This window comes from Ammodytes marinus (assembly GCF_949987685.1).
Source record: "Ammodytes marinus genome assembly, chromosome: 1".
NCBI classification, from domain to species: domain Eukaryota; kingdom Metazoa; phylum Chordata; class Actinopteri; order Uranoscopiformes; family Ammodytidae; genus Ammodytes; species Ammodytes marinus.
Window position 1 is genome coordinate 11993293 of NC_137230.1, and position 23350 is coordinate 12016642.

The 23350-nt window shown below is 41.1% G+C and overlaps 2 protein-coding genes across 3 annotated transcripts in view; one reads left to right on the top strand and one right to left on the bottom strand.

Moving 5' to 3' along the window:
* cstf3 (cleavage stimulation factor, 3' pre-RNA, subunit 3) overlaps positions 1-10434 on the top strand; it is a 19156-nt gene extending 8722 nt beyond the window's left edge. For both annotated transcript variants that reach the window (XM_080032623.1, XM_080032624.1), the window contains 17 exons: positions 2991-3023; positions 4694-4791; positions 4887-4953; positions 5042-5076; positions 5509-5635; positions 5744-5821; positions 5942-6104; positions 6307-6416; positions 6555-6671; positions 6779-6997; positions 7091-7193; positions 7455-7524; positions 7646-7841; positions 7956-8106; positions 8563-8657; positions 8784-8844; positions 9819-10434. In XM_080032623.1, coding sequence (XP_079888749.1) covers positions 2991-3023; positions 4694-4791; positions 4887-4953; positions 5042-5076; positions 5509-5635; positions 5744-5821; positions 5942-6104; positions 6307-6416; positions 6555-6671; positions 6779-6997; positions 7091-7193; positions 7455-7524; positions 7646-7841; positions 7956-8106; positions 8563-8657; positions 8784-8844; positions 9819-10018 — 1923 coding nt within the window. In that variant the 3' untranslated portion in view covers positions 10019-10434. The remainder of the gene's footprint in view (positions 1-2990; positions 3024-4693; positions 4792-4886; positions 4954-5041; positions 5077-5508; positions 5636-5743; positions 5822-5941; positions 6105-6306; positions 6417-6554; positions 6672-6778; positions 6998-7090; positions 7194-7454; positions 7525-7645; positions 7842-7955; positions 8107-8562; positions 8658-8783; positions 8845-9818) is intronic.
* Positions 10435-11659: 1225 nt separating this feature from the next.
* Positions 11660-21309, bottom strand: depdc7a (DEP domain containing 7, paralog a). Its single transcript, XM_080031105.1, has 9 exons — positions 21260-21309; positions 16908-17376; positions 15596-15723; positions 15278-15470; positions 14646-14866; positions 13929-14071; positions 13691-13819; positions 13297-13375; positions 11660-13123 (listed from the first exon to the last, which is right to left on the bottom strand). Exons 1-9 carry the CDS (start codon positions 21273-21275, stop codon positions 12897-12899), a joined length of 1605 nt encoding a protein of 534 aa, XP_079887231.1. The 5' UTR covers positions 21276-21309; the 3' UTR covers positions 11660-12896.
* Between the last annotated feature and the right edge of the window lie 2041 nt (positions 21310-23350).

Sequence of the window (23350 nt, forward strand, 5' to 3'; positions counted from 1 at the left end):
TTATACCAAATAGAAATACTCACAATACACCTCTGATAATTGAAAAGTGAAAGAAAATGAGCGAGTAATTATGCTACAAACTGCCCCGCCCCTTAATAGGAATACATTCAATGTTTACGTATCATAGTTTTAACCTCTTTTCAACCATTTTTGTTTTGTATCACTTCTCCCCACTACACACCAGACATCTATGTAGCCCAAAACACAAGCTTAGACCCAAGTGTGGCAAATTTGCGTAGAGCTTTCTGACAGGACATTTAGAAGCAGACAGAGGAGTTCAAATCTAGTCCAAGGCATCTGATGGCAGTTTATTTTTTAATTTTAGCTCACAACTCATTTGCAATTCAAAGTATAAATACACCTCCCTTACTAAAAATGTCGATGAGGCCCCTTAAAGTTTATTTTTTTGTAATCTGAACTATGTATTCACTGAGCCCAGTTTGAAACCCTCATAGCCATGAAGTATGTTCACCATAGTGAGAGTCTAGTTCTCTTGAGTGTTTACATTGACCTCATCTGTAAAAGTTGCACACCAGGCAAATCATCCCACATATTTTTTTAATGGCTCACATCTTTACCAAGCCCTCTTTTAAAGAGTCCTGTGCAAAGTCTGGATTATTTCATATTCTGCGTTCACTGAAACACCCTTGAGTGAATGTTGCCAGCTCACACTTTTTAACACCATGCTGGAGCTTATTATTTTGTTATCTTTGCCCCCACCTTAGATAAGAGCATATCTAGGCCAATTTAACCACCTGCTTTTTTTTTTTATTTATTTTTTTTTCCCATAAATATACTTAAGAATTTTCTTTGTCCTGCCTTTCTAAATGTGTCTCAATGACAGGGATGAAATGCATTGACATAACCCTTATAACTCAAATTGTCTAAAGAAAACAATATATTTTCACATAGAAAGACAATGTAAAATTCATGTTGCTTGTGTTTTTTAGTCACGTATCCTACTGCATAACTGACATAAAAGTGATGGGCAAGTTGTGTTGCTCTCTTGTGTATCCACAGCTAGTTTGTAGAGTTAGTGCACAGACTCACACTTGTGAATTGCACTTTAGAAGGATATTACTCTGTACTGTGCATTTACTAGGTGTCAGATAAGACAAAACATTAGACAATTGTTAACAAGGTTAATTTGTTTAATACGGTGTGGTTGTTTCCCACTTAAAGGTGACATCCTTCATAAATAGTGAATATGACATGATTCACTTGTTTTTTTTTTGGGGGGGGGGGGCATTTTCAATGCTTTATTTACATTGCAGAGACAGATGAAATGGGGGCAGATAGGAAAATAACATGCAGAGAACTGACCACTGATCGGGTTTGAATCGGGACACTAACCACTATACCACACGATTAACTTTTTAATAGGAATATTTCTTTTTCACTATCAGTTCCCCTGCCATTGTGTGTTTGTATATTTATTTAATTTATATGTTCTTATGTGGACTTTGTCTTCTCAAATTAAACTGATTTAAATTGAGTTGGAAGTGTGGTGTTGCAGCTTTTTGTGGCAGTGCTCTTTTTTCTTTAGTTAAGGTGTCATAATGTTTCCCTCTCACCACCACATTATCATCCTTGCCCTCTCATGGGCGTCATGTAGCTCTTCTCTTTCAGGCTAGCTCATGTAAGCACATTTAGGATTTACATCTTCTGCTGTAGAACAACATCTTGCATTAGGTCATGCTCAGGGCCAGTTACTCGAAGGACTCTTAAAACAAGTGTTTCAAAATATCATACTCCACTCCAGATTGTATGTCTGGCGTTACATAATATAGAGTACTTGGCTAATAATGTCATCGATAGATGCACACTAAACCTAGTTTTGGTTTCTTAATGTAAGAGACTCAATGTTGCTTTGTGCACTTCTGATCAGTTGCACTGCCTGGAATGAGCAAGAAATGTAGGTCAGTCCTTTTTTAAGGGTTTGGGACCCTAAAGGCACTCTAAAATGCTTTTGGCATTTAGTGTATTGTTTTACAAAGATCTAGGTTTAAGAAATGTTGTAGCAGTCCAGTGTAGAGGTCTTCAAAACTTTCTTTTTTCCTCCTCTGTTGTACAAAAGATTGATTTGGCAATTTGCTGGGAATGCATACAACATCCATTGCTTTGTTCACAAGTTGCATTACTTACCGATTTTTTTTTTAGAATTGCAATGGCTGTATATGAAATGAATCTCATCCATCATGCCACAGGATGCCCCAAGTTAAATGGATGTTTAGATTTGTTTTCAGCGGGGCACTCAGTCAGTCTGACAGGATGGAATTGAGTAGTCAGTATTGTGGATATTATGGACAGAATTCTGTAAACCTCATCATTCAAAGTTTTGAACATTCACCTGCAATACCCTTATTTTGCACAGTTTATTATTATTTATTTTTTTACCAGCTTTACCATGGGGATATCGACCTGCCTTGTAATCTATTAATTCATGTCACTTCCAAACACTTTTTTTTTTTTTTTAATTTCTTTTTAATTTCTTTTTTTTAAAGCACATTCATGTAAACACAATGGGATAGGCCCACAGACACACCAGCCTCCTGTCTGCACTGGAGGGTGCTGTGAGACTGGTTTAGAATATCAACAGTCTGCAAAGTGACATGCTTTCCTGCAACAGTCTTTACCAAGGGGACACACTCGATGTGAAAGGAAGATAACGGTTCTGAGCAGCACCTTTTCAGTATTCATTTAAATTCTGCATTCTGACATTTTTGTCTTGTGTTTTTCTGTAACACATTCTCACTGCTGTTTTTTTTCCTGGGTTATCTGGCACGATCTACCAAGTAAACAATAAACCCCTTTTTACTTTAAAAGTTAACTGTCATTCTTGTGTGAAATTCACTTTGTTGATCTTGAGGGTCCTGTGTGTATGTGTTTGTGTGTGTGTGTGTATGTATGGCTGGTCTCACATTTGCATGAATGCATGCCATAAAGAGGAGACATTTGAATTAACATTGCATTTACACTCTTATTTGCAGATCAAGGCTAAAAACTATGACAAAGTAGAAAAGGTAAGTGTTGCATCACTTCCATGGAAGCTGTAATATTTTCAGACCATGGAAAGGTCATTCTTTAAAGGTGTTTTGAATCCCATTAGAATATGCATACAGTATTATAGTGCCAATTGAATCATCATTGTGATACAAGGCATCAAAAACACTCATCCATTTTGGTCTTAACAAGCACAGATGTCTTGATACACTATATTGCCAAAAGTATTGGGTCACCTGCCTTGACTCGCAAATTAATTTAGTCACATCCCATTCTTAATCCATAGGGTTTGATATGACGCCGGTCCACCCTTTGCAGATATAAAAGCTTCAACTCTTCTCGTAAGGCTTTCTACAAGGTTCGGCAGTGTGTTTATGGGACCGTTCTTCAAGAAGCGCATTTGTGAGGTCACACACTGATGCTGGACGAGAAGGCCTGGCTCTCAGTCTCCGCCCAAATTCATCCCAAAGATGTTCTATCGGGTCTAGGTCAGGAATCTGTGCAGACCAGTCAAGTTCATCCACACCAAACTCTCATCAATGTCTTTATGGACCTTGCTTTGTGCACTATTGCATTGTCATGTTGGGTTAGGGTTAGTGTATCCTGAAGTGGAAAGTGCTTCAGGATACCTATTTTCCTGGTTTTTGGACAATTCCATGCTCCCAACTTTGTGGGAACAGTTTGGGGATGGGCCCCTTCCTGTTCCAACATGACAATGTACCAGTGCAAATAGCAAGGTCCATTAAGACATAGATGAGAGAGTATGGTGTAGATGAACTTGACTGGCCTGCACAGAGTCCTGACTTCACCTCTATAAAACAACTTTGGGATTAATTAGAGCGGAGACTGAGAGCCAGGCCTTCTCGTCCTAGATCAGTGTGACCTCACAAATAAGCTTCTTGAAGAATGGTCAAAAATGTCCATAAACACACTCCTAAACCTTGTGGAAAGCCTTCCCAGAAGAGTTTAAGCTGTTATAGCTGCAAAGGGTGGACCGACCTCATATTAAACCTTATCAATTAATAATGGGATGTCATTTAAGTTCATATGCGATTCAAGGCCGGTAACCCAATACTTTTGGCAATATAGTGTATGTACCACTACCTGCTTTATCATGAGGTCAAAACATTAAATTAAATTGTTTTCATCTCTGTTGATAACACATTTTAAAATACCATGTTTTTTTCAATGTATGGATGTTTAATTAATTCAGTAACGTACAGTATTGGAATTGATGCAGCGTTTCTCACTTGAGTGTGTCCTGTTCAATGTTAGTCAAAAGTAAATCCTTCACATCCGGACATTTGTATCCCTCCAACAAGCTCCAAACTCCAGTTTATTTGTTTGAGTTTGAAGGAGTTCACTGAAATGCAGGCCACATCTGAGGCCTGTCTAATGAAGCAGGATAAACAAAGTGCACCGCACAACTGTGCTTAGCCAAAACCTGAAATCCCCCCCAAATCTGCCATATGGGCTGATGTACAAACCGCTTTTCTTGGTAATCCTCCCAACGGGGGTATGCCACTAATGGTCGGAATGGTTGTTTAAGCGTGGGTTTACGAAATCAAATAAGTGAAACAATGAAGATGGGTACTTGTCTTGTAGGAAATGAATATGAAAATACATCAAATGTGTGGTAATGTCTTTTTTTTGTTGCAGCGATTTCATGTCTGTATTCTTGCCCCTGTAGCTATTTCAGAGATGCCTAATGAAAGTCTTGCACATCGACCTGTGGAAATGCTACCTCTCATATGTACGAGAGACCAAAGGAAAGCTGCCTAGTTACAAGTAAGAGAGCATGCTGTAGAGGGAAGTATGTTGACCGACTGCCACACTGTGTCAAACACCTTTTTCCTGATGCCTTTTATTTTCCGTGCCCTCAGAGAGAAGATGGCCCAGGCATATGACTTTGCCTTGGACAAAATTGGCATGGAGATCATGTCGTATCAGGTACACAGATCTGAGCTATTTATTTGTGTCTGTGTGTATGAGTTCTCATTAACTATTGTCACCTAACAGCGAGTCTCTCCCTTTCCAGATTTGGGTGGACTACATCAACTTCCTCAAAGGAGTGTAAGTGGGTTTTCTGGGGGGTTTTTTCATGTAAAATTAGGATTAACATACTGCGTTCGCCAACACTTTAAGGTGCAATATGCAGTTTCAGGAAACATTTGCAGAGCCCGCAGTTAGTTAACAAAACACATATAATGTGTAGTATAGAATAATCTTATCATAAATCAAACTTTGTTGAGGTACCTAGAACCAAACATAAGACTAGAATATGTTCGTAAACCAATCGGTGGGCCCTGCTGCTTTAGCCAACAACATTGAAATTGTAACTTTTCAGGTAGCTTTTAAACTTCAGTGTTCCAGGGATCCAATTGTACTCTGAGCAAAGTTTGTTTATTCATTTATGAGAATATACCTTTACAAAATGTTCACTTCTCTGACACACCCAAAGTTACATAGTATACCTTTAATAGACATCTGTGTCTGTTCCATTAGTGAGGCCGTGGGCTCATATGCAGAGAACCAGCGGATCACTGCCGTACGGAGGGTGTACCAGAGAGGCTGTGTCAACCCCATGATCAACATTGAACAGCTCTGGAGAGATTACAGCAAATATGAGGAGGCGAGTGACACAATCTCTACACACGTTTGGACATATGGAGTTTTTAGCTGTTTGACTGCGAGAGTGATGTAGTGCCACCGAGACTGACTTTCCCATTTTCACGAACAGGGAATCAATGTCCACTTGGCCAAAAAGATGATAGAGGACAGAAGTAGAGACTACATGAATGCCAGGAGAGTTGCAAAGGTGAGCCCATTGAGCAGAGTGTCTCAAATATGCACCGAACTGTTTTGAATCCTGGCGCTCTGTATATAGGGAAAATCAGACTGCCGTTTTAAACTATTGCAAATGTTTGTGTGAACCCAGGAGTATGAGACTGTTATGAAGGGGCTGGATAGGAACGCACCCTCGGTACCGCCCCAGAACTCCCCGCAGGAAGCTCAGCAAGTTGAAATGTGGAAGAAGTACATCCAGTGGGAAAAAAGCAACCCACTGCGCACAGAAGACCAGACCCTCATCACGAAAAGAGGTGACTATTTTTGGGTCAGGGTATATTGGGCTGTGTGGTATGCAATTTAATCTGATTAATTTTTTTGACATTAGTTATGAGTGTAGCCACTAGAGGGTGTAAGTTGGCACGTTTCTTCTCACTCATGGTTTAGACGCAATGATTTTGAATTGTATGAAATGAATTGTGGTCAATTGCTTGTGTGGTTTTTTTTGTGTTGCAGTGATGTTTGCCTATGAGCAGTGCCTGCTGGTGCTAGGCCACCATCCTGACGTGTGGTACGAGGCAGCACAGTACCTCGAGCAGTCCAGCAAACTACTAGCAGAGAAAGGGGTAAGGGATATAAAAGGTCGCAGAATTGGATTTTATGTGAACTTGTTGAAGAGTTAACTGTCGATCTGGTATTTTCACACTTCATCCCAAAACTGTCCAGTAATTCTTTAAAATATTATATATATTTTTTTCTCTTAGGATATGAATAATTCCAAGCTGTTCAGTGACGAGGCAGCCAACATCTACGAGCGTGCCATCGGGACTCTTCTAAAGAAGAACATGCTTCTGTACTTCTCCTTCGCCGACTATGAAGAAGTGAGAATCCCGGGGGGCGCTAACTCGCAACAAAACATTGCGATTGAGACGGCAGGACACAACGGAGACTGATCAGCACTTGTGTCTTTTGCTTTTGTCCTCCATAGAGTCGCATGAAATATGAGAAGGTCCACAGTATCTACAACAAACTGATTGGCATTGAGGACATTGACCCCACGCTGGTTTACATTCAGTACATGAAGTTTGCCAGGAGGGCTGAGGGGATCAAAATGGGCCGCACCATCTTCAAGAAGGCCCGCGAGGACCTGCGCACACGTCACCATGTGTATGTGACGGCAGCGCTGATGGAGTACTACTGCAGCAAGGTCAGTGCACAAGCACCACGCGCTCTAGAATGTGAACAACTTGACTGATATCCATCCCACTAACTTAAACTCTTTTCATGTCTCCCCCCACAGGATAAATCGGTGGCCTTCAAGATTTTTGAACTGGGCTTGAAAAAATACGGCGACGTTCCAGAGTACATCCTGGCATACATCGATTACCTCTCGCATCTTAATGGTAGGTCATGTGCAATAAAAACCACAGAGCTTATACACATAATGAAGGAAATATATTGTGTTGCTGAACAATCTGACACAGACGAAGCAGTGATGTCATAGTATCGTCTGCTTCTCTTCCGTAATGTCAAATACAATCTATATTATTTTGTTATTTGATTTTGTGCTCAGGCCCCACTTGCAAATGAGACCTTGATCTCAATGTGATTTGCTGATTAAATAAATGATATTTATAATTGTGTAACCCTGTCTCTCTCTCCAGAGGACAACAACACCAGGGTTCTGTTTGAACGTGTCCTTACCTCAGGAAGCCTTTCACCGGAGAAGTCAGGGTAAGGTTTAAGCATTGGTTTAAGCTGTGTGTGCAATGTGCATGTATTTAAAAGCATTTGGAATAAAACGCTTTATCGGCAAGTTCATTTGTTGATTTTGATTTGTTTCATCATTCCTCAGCGAGATCTGGGCTCGCTTCCTGGGCTTCGAGAGCAACATAGGAGACCTGGCCAGTATCCTTAAAGTGGAGCGCAGGCGGTTCACTGCCTTCAAGGACGAGTACGAGGGCAAAGAAACAGCCCTGCTGGTAGACAGATACAAGTTCATGGACCTGTATCCCTGCTCTGCCAGTGAACTCAAGGCCCTCGGATACAAGGTGAGTCTTGTCTGCCTTCCATAGATTACATGGCGTCTCTTGCTGCCAATGCACGTCCACAGATAAGGCTTTTTCCTCTCACCTGATACTTAAAAACAGTTTCTACTTGTGTAGGATGTGTCTCGTGCCAAACTGGCAGTAATGCTCCAAGAGACTGTGGTGACGCCGTCTGCGCCCACACAAAAGGACGAAGCCGACCGTAAACCAGAGTACCCCAAACCTGACACCAATCAGATGATCCCCTTCCAGCCACGTCACCTCGCCCGTACGTACAGTAGTCCTTAGCTGCTCTGTAAAGGTGGAGTCAGTGATTCTGGAGAATGCTTGTTTTTTAAAAAGGCTTCAGTATGTTGGTAGCTACAGTGGGCCACTTTGTTTACATACCATTTGTTTACATACCAGTTTACAGAGCCTATGCTGTGTATTAACACCAGATTTATTTTCAGCATACACACAGTACGTACAGTTAGCGGATCATGAGGAGATATTCACTGATTTTGACAAGAGTTCTCCAGGATCGCTGATTCCACCTTTAAATCCACTGGATGCTTTAAAAAAAATCTGTTTTTAAAAAAAATATGCATATAAACAGCATTGACATTCTTTTCTTTTTTTTTCAGAAATGTAATGCTATGTCTCTGCACCACTGTTTCCTCTACATTAACTCCATGCATAAAAAAGATCCTTATTTAATGCAGCCTCTGGTGTTTCCTCCCTACAGCTCCAGGTTTACACCCCGTCCCCGGTGGAGTTTTCCCAGTCCCCCCAGCTGCTGTTGTCCTAATGAAGCTGCTCCCTCCGCCTACGTGCTTCTCTGTGAGTAGCAGAAGCTTAAATGCAATCACGCTCATGTTTACTGGAGTAGAGTAGAAGAAGAAAGCACCTGTTTTTTTTGTTTTTTTTCTGGAATTCAAACATTTGTATTTGTCTGTCTTGTTGCAGGGTCCCTTTGTTCAAGTGGAGGAGCTCATGGAAAGTTTCAGAAGATGCACACTTCCTGAAAGTAAGTCGCAATTTAGCCCAATCCTGACCTGTTCTATTCTTAACCATCTTAGACACGTGGCTCTGGTGAAGGAAATGTCAGTCTGATGTTTGGTCCATCACCCATTGATCAAACAACCACAGTGGTTCAATTTCCAGTTGGTCAAGTTTAATTCAGTTTTATTTCACATACAAACAAGATAAAAACACACAGTGATAAATCATATAAGTACATATGTGGTTGTGGCAGAAACCTGTGCAGGCTTGTATTCAAACCACACCGGAAAAATATTAGAATACTACACAATATATAACAAATGAAAAAAAGAATATGCCAAACATTTATACAGAGGAAGATAAGAATTAAGAATAAGTCTAGTACTGTAATTAATGGAGTTCTGAGTTTTGATCAAAATAGCATCCATGAATATAACGTAAATCTGCAATCTTATAACTCACCCTAAAAACAATTGTGGAGAATAATCATATCAAAATGTGTTTATGTCCGCTATTGTGATTTGATTTGATTTGATTCAATTTATTTCAGACATATCAAACATACAAAACAAAATGAAAAGCATGGAAATACAATAAACAAAAATTATGTTTTCACAAAAAATTAAAAATAAAAGAAAACAAATTATCTGTATTGCTGAGATATGCCTGAAAAGGAGCAGGAAGAAGTATACACTTATTTAATCCTACCCCTTTTCCATAGTAAAAAAATAAAAATATCTATTATATTCGCTACTCTTAATCCATATATTCTCTGTACAATTGGCGATACTATATTTGCCATTTACGAGTTATACATACATACATACAACTTAATATACTATACATTTTTTATATTTTATATATTTATACAATGCATATATCTATATTTATATTTATAAACAATCAATATTTATAAACAATCAATATATCCATATCTACATACGTATCTATACAATCAGTTAGTGACACGTCACTGATATATTTTCTGTATCTCCACAGCTGTTGATGCTGCTGTAGAGCTGATCACTGGTAAGCAGCCCGACACAGGAGGGGAGGGCAACGGATCCATGGAGAACCATGCTGTCAACAAGTCACTCAAGAGGCCTAACGCAGACTCCGACGAGGAGGACGACAAGGGAGCAATAGCTCCACCCATTCACGACATCTACCGCGCACGCCAACAGAAAAGGATCCGATAAAACCAAAACACACACACACACACACACACACACCACCCAACCCTGCCAGAATGTAATCCAAGCAGGTGGTCTTACCAGGGGTAAACGTACACGTCTACATTTGTCCGTGCGTCTGACAGATAATACATCCGTGGATCTCTGTACAGAAAACAATCGTGTACACACAAACACACACTCACACACAGACAATAGGCACATCTGAGTGTTTATGTGGCTTTTTTTTTTATTTTATTTTTTGACAGTTTTTCTTTTTAAAGACTGACCATTATACTGTACAAACTTTTTAATCAACCATTGGTTTTTTGACACACGGATGACTGTTTGGCCTTGTGATGTTCCAGTGATGGCAAAGTGGAATCGAGCCTTTTCTTCTTCTTTTTTGTTCTTTTTTTAGATAACTGGAAAAAAAACGCAATTCCTTTCAATAAAAGTGGGAAAATAATCCAACCTGAATTGCTTTTTTATTTCACCAATCTTTCTCTAACTGACCAGGCATTTGCCAGGTCTTCTCATCACCACTGGGGGGCAGAGTATGAAACTGAAATGATCAATCGGTCCCCTGCTCAAATGATCAGATTCCATCTGTGAAGGACAGCAGGTATACAAAAAAAATAGGTTTTGCTTCTGTTTGCATGTTATAGTTATACACTAAGATTGCAAATATAAATAAAAATGTTAACTGCAGTTGTTAAAAACAAAAAGAAGCAAACCTTTTAGCTTAAAGGTGCACTGTGCAGTTTCAGGGGAAGGCGATTTGTTTATATTTGCAAAGCCTGCAGTTAATTTACACAACATATTTACTCAACATGTAATTCCTATTATTGAATAATTCTATCATAAATCAAAACTAAATTATTTTTAGAAACTTGGAACCAAACGAACAACTAGAATATGTTTTTAAACCTAACTGGGCCCTGCTGCTGTAAACAACAGTGAAACGGTAGCCTTTCAGGAAGCTTTCTAATTTCAAACAGTGTTCCAGGGATCCAATTGTCCTGTGTGGAAAGTGCTTTATTTCAGTGTCATAAGAATATACCTAAGAAAATGTTCACTTCTTCGACACACCCAAAGTTACATTGTGCACCTTTAAACAAGTTGAATGAGAATCAGCTGTCATGTCCAGAGAGTTCCTTAGTAGTGACAAACTTCACTTGATCGAGATTTTTTTTTTAAACGTTTCAATGCAAGCCAGCTGTTTATTTTCACATTGGTCTGGTTATATCATTATTTGTCTGCCCAGCAAAGCCTTTGTTCTGAGTGTGCGGCAGCATATTTTGATTCAGAGTCTATTCACTGTAGCATGAAGCAGGTTAGACAGACCTCCACCCTACTGCCATACAATCAATTCTGTACGATTCCTTTAAATTAACGCTATTTTGAAAGCTCTGCCAATTGTTCTCTATGTAGTATAGTAAAGATATGGACTGCATGAAAAAAATAAGATAAAAATATAGCTGCTGAGTGATAAACAATTAAGCAAAGTAATTGGTTGTTGGTCCTGTCAATGAAAAACACAAAAAGGAGAGAACAGCTAATTTACTAACTTGAATTGATAAGCCCCTTTGCACTTTAAAATTCACTCTTAGAATGTTAAGATTAAAGCATGTGTGTGTGTGATCTGGGTGTATATTTTTATTTTATTTGAATGTTCACAATGACAGAATTTGAGACACAGTACTGGCTCTTTCATAAAAAAAGTTCCTCAATATCACAATACAACTAAGTACAGTAACAATACTACAATCATATTTTTACAAAAGATGGTATGTGTTTTGATCGTCAGTAGCATAAAACACAGTTCACAATCATGCATACTCTTATTAGAAACGGAGTGAACTGTGTTTCTGCCATGTGCAAGGATCTAGCGAGAATGGACACAGTGCTGCATGGCTTATTATGTCACAAAATGTAATATTTGTGTTGTGTGGATGGACAACTTAACATACCAGATGTCATTTTTACTAAAGATCATACACATGCGTTTGCAATACATTTAAGAACATCTTAGTTCCAGTTGAATTTGTATTAAGACCTGCCAAATTATGAACTTTTGTGTGTTTAAAAAATCAGTCTGGGAATGCTTTTTTCACCTGGATATGTGGAAGTGATTTCCTCTGCAGATTAGAAGGAGTACATAAAGCTTATTTAAAGCAGTAACCGTAAAAAAGATGCCACTAAAGCGCGGCTAAGTTTTTTTTTTTTTTTTCAGTCCACAACAAAAACCAAAGTACAAACATCTGTTTCGCTGGTTTGTTGCATCAAACCCAGAGGGCTGACTCTCATGAATGTCTCTGACTGTTTACTACAGCACACAACATCGGACTTTCAAAATTTTTTTAGGTTCAAATTTCCGTTGGAGGATGCCTCAGACATGGCTCTACTGCACATCACATTGTACATGAGAAACCACTTGGAACGGACAAACAATTTTATTTTTTTTATTGCTAACACTGATCCTATTGCACAAGCAACAAAGAATGCATCCATTGCAATACATATGCAGACTTCTACTGGCTGCAGAAACATTGTGCCATCAAGACACACTGCAGTGTGATAAAAAAAATATAAAAAAATAAAAACCAAGAACACTTTCATTTTGTCAGTAACAGTCTCATACGTAACCGAGGACAAGGACATTTCATGTTAGTGTCCTGCACCAAAGAAAAGTAAATATGTCCTTAAATAACGCTGCTTATTAAGAGCCTCTTCCTGTACAAATTCACATTTTTGTTCAGTAGTCTAAACTATTTACATACACACAAATACAATACAGTCACTCTGCTGCACATCATTTACATCACATTTAGCTTTTGTATATTCCATCTATTATTTTTTACATGACTGTACATGAAGGGGTTAAAAATTAATAAATACAGTGTCACCGTAGCAACATGTTGACACTGGACAATCGATTCCCAAAGTACTGGACGAAGATCTCCGGGTGGCCTTTGTAAAACTGTCCCAGCAGTCGTCTCTTTTCCTTGGCCGAGAGTTTAGGGTTTTCGTGGACGGTCCGGAGCAAAGCCAAGAGTTCCTCTTTGGTGGTTTTTTGGGCATTTTCCGAATAGGCCTTGGCACTCACTATTTCTGTGTAGTGTGTTGATCCTGTCGTAGAGAAAAGAGAGAGAGAGAAAGAGAGAGAGAGAGGAGACACAGTAGTGAAGTGAAGAAAGAGTTAATATTCTCATCTGCACACACAGCATTCTTTCGGTCACACAAACCGCAGTTAAATGACAAAATGTATAAGAGGAATAAATATAGGGGGGGGATGTGCAAACCTGTCATCATATCTGGATCCTTCCCTTTCACAATGTGCGTTATTCTGTCGCTGACCATCTTGTGCAATGAAACTGGAATCTAGGGGGAGAATAGAGCGATATAAGACATGTGGGTTATCTCCAATAATAATCCAATATTGATATTAAATTGTGATACATTTTTGAATACATTAAATTGTCTTTTTTCAGAAGTGAGTTCTCTTTCGAGTAAAATCTGATGTCAAGGTTTGCAATCCTGCTTTCTGACATTTTAATTCAACATTTTAGCCTCCTATGACACCGTACAAACACACACACACACACACGCACACACACACACACACACACACACACACACACACACACACACACACACACACACACAGAGGAAAGAGACGAGACAAGGAGCACTCACTTTGAACAGATCACAGTGGTTATCCATCATGAACAGAACCATCAAGTCCACCTTTCCTTTGGAGAGGAGTCTTCCGCTGTAGACGATGGCACTGGAGAAAGACCTTTTCACTGCCATCCTGTTCTCAATCTGACAAGAGAATTATTTGTTATCGAATATCGAACACACATACACATACACACACACACACACACACACACACACACACACACACACACACGTACACACCAGTGCTCACCTCTCTGTGCAGTTTGACCCCTTGTGGTTTGGCAGCGATGGCCATGAATCTCAGGAGCCTGCGGAGCTCCTCCCTGCTGCGAGAGCCCTGCAGCTTCAGGCTCAGCTGCAGGGTCTCCAGAGCTTGCTCCTGCTTGCCGTTCACTGAAAGAAAAAAGAGTTCAGAGAATACAAGGATGAAAACATATACGAAAGCCTTAAAGCCCCTGTAAACCCAAATCCACAAAATCCTTTAAAGTATTTACTGTAATTGGCGAGTTAGTTGTATGATAGTAAGCATCTGAAAATGCCGATGTTCTACGCCTCTATCGCGAGCATCGCTTTTTGGTGTTGGTATGTATCAATCAAAATGAAAGATATTGTAATTCAAGTTTGACAAACTTTTAAGAAATTTGGTTACGATGAGGCAGGCTGTGCTCTGGTTCTTACGGACACAATAAGTATCACAGCAGTTCTCTGCCCAAACGTTCTATATAAAACAATGAAGTCTGTGTGTATGGAAACCCCTTTGATATGGTCACGCCCCCCCCCCACACAACGGTCTAGACAGTAAAAAAAGCTGTTTTTCAACTAAGTTTTATAATATTGATGAACATTAATTTCGATTCAGATTTGTGTAAAAGCTTATTTAGACACCCAATATCATATATTGATTTTTAAACTTTTTTTAGACCATGTTTCCAGAGACTTTAAAAACAGGCGGCCCCCTTCCTCTTACCGAGTAGCTCTGAGATGCCCGTGTGGATGTCGAACACGTGGTTGCTGAGCAGAGGCGGCTGCTGCGAGTGTCCGTAATGCTGGGCCAACATCTCGTAGAGCAGCCTCTTACACTGGGGAAGGTCTTCAGTGCTAGCGGCCAAACCTCGGCTGACCTCCACCACCAGCTCATCAGGCAGAAACTCCAAGCAGTCCACCGCCCCCGACATCCACTCATCAGCCCTGAGGAGAGAGAGAGAGAGGGAAGTGGAATGATTGGTGGTGGTGAGCCAACAACAGGCAGGTCAAAGTGGGGAAACTGAGGTATGGAGCAACAGAAAGAAGGTCACATAAGCTCTTGACCTTATGTGGTTTAGAGAGAACCAATTGAGTTTTAGGCAAGTATTAAGTTATCATTAGCAGGTGAAAAAGCATCCAGGTTATAACCAGGCTACAAACACATGTTTGTCAGAGAAAAGGTGTAGAAGTAGCAAAACCACGCTATCAAAACACTCGATTTAATGGAAAGGTTCTGCATTCAAGGTTCCACTAAAGATGTATTTAGCAACACAATGTACTTAAAAGTGTTAGGATACTGTTACTAGTTAAAGAGCGTGGTCCTGCTTAGGATTGATAAATAAAAACAGGACTTACTGCGCCTCACTGAAGGCCTTGAGGACCTCTCGGTCTAAGTAGCTGGATGTATACAACAGGTCCGGGTCGCTGTCCATTCCATGCAGTGGAGGCCGCGGCATCTCTTTACCCTCTAACAAGTTCTCCAACAGGGGGAGCTCTATCAGCTGCAGCAGCCTGAAGACCGCCTGCTGGTGCCACACCTCATCCACAACTGTGAAAACACACAGTTGAAAGTGGTAAGGGGTCATTTGGAACACACACACACACATATGGAAGTGTAATGCGGCTGAGCATTTGCTGCCTTCTGCCGTATTTGTCAAATGGAGGAGCACTTACGCTGTTGTGAAAGGCCCAGGTTGATCATCTGAGGAGTGATGGTGGAGCTCAGGTTGAGGTTCCCCAGCACGTCCTCCAGAGATTTGTCTGTTTTCACGGGGGAGTGTGTGGAGTAGCTCAGCTCTTCTCTGGAGAGACACATCATAACAGCAATCAGTGAAAATGATGGAGAGAACAAATGTACTTATTACAGGAACAAATGTGACTGCCAAGGCTGCACCTGTGTCACTTTGGCGCTGGGTTGATTTCGGTAAAACCCATTCTAATTTTAAACAGATAAAATAAATGCTCAATTTCCAGCATTGAACAATTTCCGATGAGCATTCAAATCAGCCGTGTGAGGCTTGTCTTTTATGTTTATTTATATTATTCCAATGAATACTTGACCTGGCCCATGCTGCAAATAGCAAAAGCCTACATTTAAACTGCCTCAGCACATGGTTTCTCTGACTCTTTTATCTATCATTAGGGCCATCAGGCCGGTTCTATGGTCAGGTCTGGAGCTGTTACTCACACAACATAAAGTGCTGCAGAGGCCATGTGTTAGCACCTCATGGGTAGGTAGCCTACCTGTAGTCTTTGCTACAAACGTGACATACTCCCTGGAATTCATTGATTGTGCCTCAAAGCAAAGGATAATCGACAGTGTTTGAAAAAATAATGTGCCATTTTAAGATGAGATGTGTGGGAACCGTGGTCGTGTCTGTTTAAATATGAAGCCACATCCAGCAGCTACTCAGCCTAGCTATGCAAAAAGACTAGAAACAGGGTTGCAACCCAAGAGGTCCATGGTTGCAACAGCTAGCCTGACTCTGTAACACAATCGACAAACCACCACCTCTAAATCAAATGTATTTACCCACAATATCCTTCTTTTTCTATTCATACAAAGAAATGTAAGCGTAAAAACAAAATGGTGTGGCTTTACTTGGGTTTATGTGTTGGACTATTTCTTGGGAGGGCTCAGAAGCTTTCTGGAGTCTTGGCATCACCATGACTTTGCCAGGCAACCAGCAGAGTAGGTGGATTTTTTGCCAGAGCTGAACTAGCTGTTTCCCCATATTTCCAGTCTTTCTGCTAAGCTAAGAGAGCTAAATGCTGGAAAACGATCTGGTAATAAGGGGGGTGACTCGAATTAAGAGTATCACAGAAATGGGACTTCAAGAGTATCACATCATGCCTCACTAGTTCCCAAAAGGTGACAAGTACTAAAGCTATACTGGATGTGGGATTAGCTGTGGAGGGAAGGAGAACAAAGCCAAATCAAAAAAAAAAAATATCTGAAGATGACATAATGGCCTGAGTCCTGTACCTTTCACGTGACAGGCTATAGTTGTTCCCGTTCACGCTCAGCGAGTCATTATAGCCACTGTCGATGGTGCCGGAGAGGTGAGCGGAGTTAGCGTTGGCCAGGGACGTTTGGGAAGCCGTGGTCTGGCTCAGGAACCTGTACAAGCTGCAGCTGCTGTCCTCGAACGTGGCGGGCTTCTTCTCCTTCCCAAACACTTTGCACATGCCCGCCACCGGCTCAAACACCCTGGACTCCATCAGGGCCTGACACAGACGGACGGCCTTGTAGCGAGGTACCGCCTCATCGCCGAAGAAACGGTTGAGGGTGATGTGCGCCAGGACCACGTCCACCGCCTCCGAGCCCAGGAAGCAGTCGGGGTAGGACTTGAGGTTGTGGCGCCGCCGCTTGACCTCCACGCGACTGTGGAGATTGGAGATGATGTTGCCCCAGATGTAAGTGGCCCGGAAAGGCTTCCCAGCCATGCCTGGTTCTAAAAGAGAAGGAGGGGAAATTAGATTGTATAGACTACAAGCAACAAATCAAATGAATGAGATAAAAAAAAATGACCTGCATGATCAGGCAGCAAGAACCATCTGACTAAATATAAAACCCTACACTTTCAGAAAATATAGCACATTATTGTACAGTATATTCAGGGTCACAGGGGCAGCTTTTTTTGGGCATAACACATATTTTCTCATTTTGAAGCCTACCTTAAAATTCAGAAGGAATGAAGGCCTACATAAATGCAAATGTTTTGGTCACCAGAAAGGTACATACTGTAGCAGCCTATACCTTGGAGTCCAAACATTTCCACAAGCGGGTACATTATGGATTGTAGGCCTACTTTGGGTAACCAAACGGGACATCTACTTTAGCCCTCTTTCTGACAGTGAACACATATTTCTTAGGCATACCACGTCTTCTCTGTGATCCACAGCTTTGTCTATTGTCTGAGCACAGAGCGTTCTGTCTCTACTGAACACACACTCCCTCTCCTCTGTGTAATTTTCCCCCCAAAAAAATCTGAATCAGAATTCAATTTGTTGTATGTGTGGGTGGAACAGCACAGCACATGGTCCACGTCACGATTACTGCATCTCTTGGGGCCAGTAACCCAACCCCATGTCCTCTTCTGAGGCATGCCTAGTGGACAGTATGTCCGGGAAAGCTTCATTTATATTCACAAGGCAACAGGCAATTAACACCTAAGAATGTAACAGACTACTGCAGTGAGCCAGTATAGGTCAAAGACATGAGGAAAAACTATGAGCATCATCTGTACCAGAGTTCCCCTACAAAGCAGACAACCGATGCAATCTTTACACGGGCTGCTTCACTCAATCACCCGTGCACAAGGAAACAGAACACAATGGTCATATTGTGAGCCCTTCTTTCATAAGAGATATCCAGACGTTCATGTTCATTTTCCTGTTGTGTTTTCCCACAACGGGTTGCACTGCTACTAATACATTCGGTCAAACACTGACATATTCAGCAACACCCTACCCTCCCCAATCATGCAATTTCTCCAAACATCTCATCTGCCCGACTGTTGTCTAATGACAAAATGACCTGTGTGTCACCTAGTGCAGAAGCCAGGCCAGATAAAGAAAGCAGTAGATGTTGGCGGTGCTTTCATCTCACAGCAGGAATCATTTAAAGCCTGTTGTTGAGCAAATGTTGGGGAGGGAGGGAGGATCTGAGAGATTCAAGGGCCATAAATCAGGGGTTGTCAACAGCAACCAGGCCACACGTTATGATAAGACAACATGACAAACACTGTTACTGACCCATCTGTAAAACTAGACAACAAAAACACTTGGGGGGAGGGGGTGGGGGTAGCCTACAGCAGAAAGCAGATGTTGGCCCAAACCGTTTCAGGAAATGTAAAGCCTTATAGAAAGCCGAGGAAGGTGTGTGTGTGTGTGTGTGTGTGTGTGTGTGTGTGTGTGTGTGTGTGTGTGTGTGTGTGTGTGTGTGTGTGTGTGTGTGTGTGTCTGTGTGTCTGTGTGTGGTAGACATCTCCCTGATGTGCTGATTAATGGGATCCAATCTATGTCAAACTGCGTCTCCCTCTGGGGGAGTAGAAGATGTACTGGACTGGGAGATTTGCATATCAGGGAAGAACAACGGTGACACCAGCAGATGTTCAAGGAAGAACACCTTTCCACCGTTTGTATGCATAATCAAAATCATGAGATATATCAGAGCAGATGAATGAAAAAAACTGATTTGAGATGAAGTAGGCCTATGTACAGGTGCATTTAAAATGTAATTAAAAAAATTAATCTAACATACTTTTCAGAAGGTTGACAATATGTATTATGAATAGTTTCTGATGATTGGCCTCATCTGATAATTTCTAATATTTTGAGATGTTGTGTAATCAGCAAAAAAAAAATTGTTCACGTTGAATATTATGAATCTAGAATATATGAAAACGTAACTTTGAATGAACTTTTCCATGATACTATTTTTTTTTCAGATGCACCTCTATGTTTGGTAAATATCAGCCCATCTAAAGTCACTATAAAATGCAGAATATCACTGGAATGATACACTTTTTTTGGCCAGGGTAATTAGTGGAACTGTTTTTATCACAATGGAATCTTTGCTTTATAGGAGTTAGCACATGGGCCATCTGGAGAATCCCACCAGGGGTCCCTGGATTACTAGCTACACAATTAATCCGGATCTGATCAATATCCATTAATGCCTCTTAAAAGGGAAAAAAGAAGAAGTGGGGGTCGGGTGTGGGTCAAAGCAATCCTGGGAACCCCGGCTGTGCTGTCACCTCTCATTGCTCTTGCCATGCAGGGCTGAGATTTGAGCCCACCCCTACACGACCGATGCCAGAAACCTTCCTTGTGACTTTGGTCCTCTCTTTAAAGGTGCAGTATGTAACCTTGGGTGTCAGAGAAGTGGACATTTTCCAAGGTATATTAACACAACTGAATAAACAAACTTTCTTCACAGGGAAATTGGGTCCCTGGAACACTGATTAGACACTGATTTGTTTACAAACGTATTGTAAGTCTTACATTTGGTTCCAGGTGCCTCAAAATAATTTTCAGCCAAGGACAACAGTGCATCGTGTTTGCACACACGAGTGGAGGTAAATAATCGCAGAGGGAGCAGTTCAGTCAACATGGGCATCTCCCCTGAGCGCGCTATTCCCTTGGCAGTAGGCCTAGAGCAAGTGCATTTAACTTAAGTTTATTCTCATGGCCTGCACCAGGCAAGCACGCGACTATGATGATTTGAACTGCACCGTGGCACCATCACAGTAGCAGCAGGTTGTTATAGCCTGTGGCAGACACCTTCATTCCTCCAACATGCTGAGACCAGTGAGATTAACCGATCAAGCCTCGGGACACAATAGGAACACGCTGAACCATGATGGGCTATTTGGCGCCTATGGATTTTTGAACCCTGCATATCCTGTGTGAATCGTGATATGGTGCATTGAGGCCTACACACACACACACACACACACACACACACACACACACACACACACACACACACACACACACACACACACACTAGATCAAGTTTGTGTATGTCTAATTTATTTTATTTTTAATGTATGTCTTGCTCATGTTTGGGGTCTCAACTAATATTTCTCAATGAGAAACACATACACACACACACACAAGATCAAAATATATGTCATATATGATTTGAGAAATTTGATTTATTTTATTTTTGATTTATTTAGGCCTACAAGGCTACATCATGTGCATGTGTTCATGTTTCTAGGGTTCTCAACTTATATCCATGTAATGCACGCACACGCGCGCGCGCATACACACACGGCTACATAAATACCCTGTTATACCTGTGTGTTGACATAAACACAACACTGCTGGCTGCTGCTGACTCGGCACTGAGCACCAATGTCAAAGAACACAAACCTTGTTCTTATTTCGTGTGCAAGAATACATTAAGCTACAGCCATTAATTACACATTATAAACTCCTTGAGCGTGTTTCCAAAAAGCCATACTTTCAAACTTTCTCATCATGTTAAGGCTAGAGGGAACCATAGGCTATTACATACTTCAGAAACCGTGAATTTCGATAAGAAATAAACCCCGCTCTTAATTAGAAACAAATTGGTTCAAAACAGACCTCATTTTCAATCTATTGTTATAATACGGCAGAGTTTGTGCTTAAGAAACACATCAGTTTATTCCAAATAAGTATAAGGCGACGAATGAAAAATACAATTTCTTGTAACTTCCCATCTCAACAGAGCAAGTTACAGAGTCAAATGAGCCAAGCAGGTTGAAACATTAACTTCAAACACAGAACAAGGTCTTACACAGGTTATCTCGACTCGTACTCAAGTGATTAAATTAGTTTTACCTGGTGTTCGGTGCATGCAGATTTCCTCCAGTGACTGTAAAGACAGCCATTCAACACCACGTCCCTTGCTCTTCAATCCACAACGTGACGCACGCATCTAACTACAGTCAAGCCCGAAACCGTCCCCTCCCACTGCCATACATTATTCATGTCCCATTCGCCCGCCCTGTCCTGCCATTAACGTCATAATGAAGAGGCTCTCGCTGTTTTCCCCTTTAGTGGCTAGTGGAACATAAGGGGCACAACAACATAACTTATTCTCCCATTTGGGCAAATCTCCTTCAATTGAAACTGTAACTAAATGAAGGACGAAAGAATACCGCTATTCTCCAGCAGGGTTTCACCTGCAGCTACAGGTGGCCCAAATTATTTTCTTTTGTCTAATAAAAGCATTAGACGTTATAATACAATGCTGAATAGCCAAAGGCAATGTTCAGAATTGTTAATTTTTCAGCCCTCTTTTGAAAATCCTTATTGATCAAATCTGCAAGTAGGAATACTTTAAATTAAAAGCTATAGTGCGTAACTTTTTATATAAATGAATGAAGGTACAAACCATAACCAAATGAGTTGATACAAAGTTGATTAAGCCTAAGTCTAAGTATGCCAGCCTTTACAAGCTGGTGTCGCCCCCGAACACTGGCGCAGGAGCTCAAGATGCGCCCACAAAATGTTTCAGTTGTTGATCAGATTGCTAAGAAAAAACCTAGTCGTACAGTATACAAGGAATAAAATCCATACACGATCACCGAAAGCTTACCTCATGTAGATGCGCAGACCAGACCTCCTCAGAAGTTACACACTAGAGCTTTAAACTTTAAAGGAAATGCACAAGTTTTTTCCAGGAAGTTTTTCCACACAGCTTTTCACTCACCAAGTCACACCCTTAAAGCCTACACCGAGAGTAATGTGATCTGATAAAGCCACCATGTGCCTCCGTGTGAAACAGATAAGGGAGAAGTAGTGAAGAAGAAAGGAGATGAGGTTTAATGATTTGTGATTCAAAGGATGAAAACAAAACCATTAAGAATTGGGATTGGGATGTTTTGGAGAAACAGTTTCCCCTTGTCCTTTAGTTTAAAACAACCAACGTGATAGGGGACACTGCTCTGAAATGTGACCGTGACTGAATATGCCTCAGGTGACAATGTGTCCCTCATCCTACCCCATGCTCTCCTGTGTTTCCCTGTACACGCACATATTGTAACTGCACCCAAATAACTGCAGTCCTGTCCTAAACAAAGGTGCACACATAAGCTGCAGCAGGCCCATATTACACTAGCCTGGTGCCTCCTTTCTTGAGGTGTAACATGACAGTATAGGCTACCACTGTAAAAACCCAATGATGGTCACTCGCTGAGAGGGAGACTGAATGAAAGGAAGACCGTTTTTATCATCACACCAGACAAATGCGGCACAACAGGTTAGGCGTGTTTGATCACAATCCTCTGCGCCTGGACCTAGTGTTGAAAAATACCTATTTTACACCAGGTGAAGTGTGTGTGTCTGTCTGTGTGTGTGTTTGTGTGTGAGAGAGAGAGACGGAGAGCGAGAGAGGGAGAGAGAGAGGTGGAGACATGTCCAGCTTTCATTATCATCCATGTCATAAGTCACTAGTTTGTGGATGTTTGTGGATTTTGTTAGGATTGAGCATAAGGATGCAGGAGGGTGCTTGAAGTTGAATTTCTGGAGCTTGTAAGGAAGTCAATTTTAGTATAAGCCAGCCTCTGCTACTTCAAATTATGACCTTTCATTTTTGAATTGCATGCACATTAAAAGCTGCTCATGTAAAATGCAACCACCAGGACCAAACAAAGGGAATCATCCACGCCTTTTATTAAAGTCAACTCTGTGCTCTTGGCTGGAGTGAGAGCGAGGCCTTTGGTTGATGGCCTAACTGGTTCAACAACTCTTCAAATGAAAGCGTCTGATCAGTTGGTATTTGGAAAAACCTGCCTCAAAGCTGACTTCAGTGTTGTAGAGTGAAACATTTGTTGGACACCGAGACGGACAATGGGAGAGAGAGAGAGAGAGAGAGAGAGAGAGAGAGAGCGAGAGAGCGAGAGCAAGAGCACTCTGGTTAATACAATC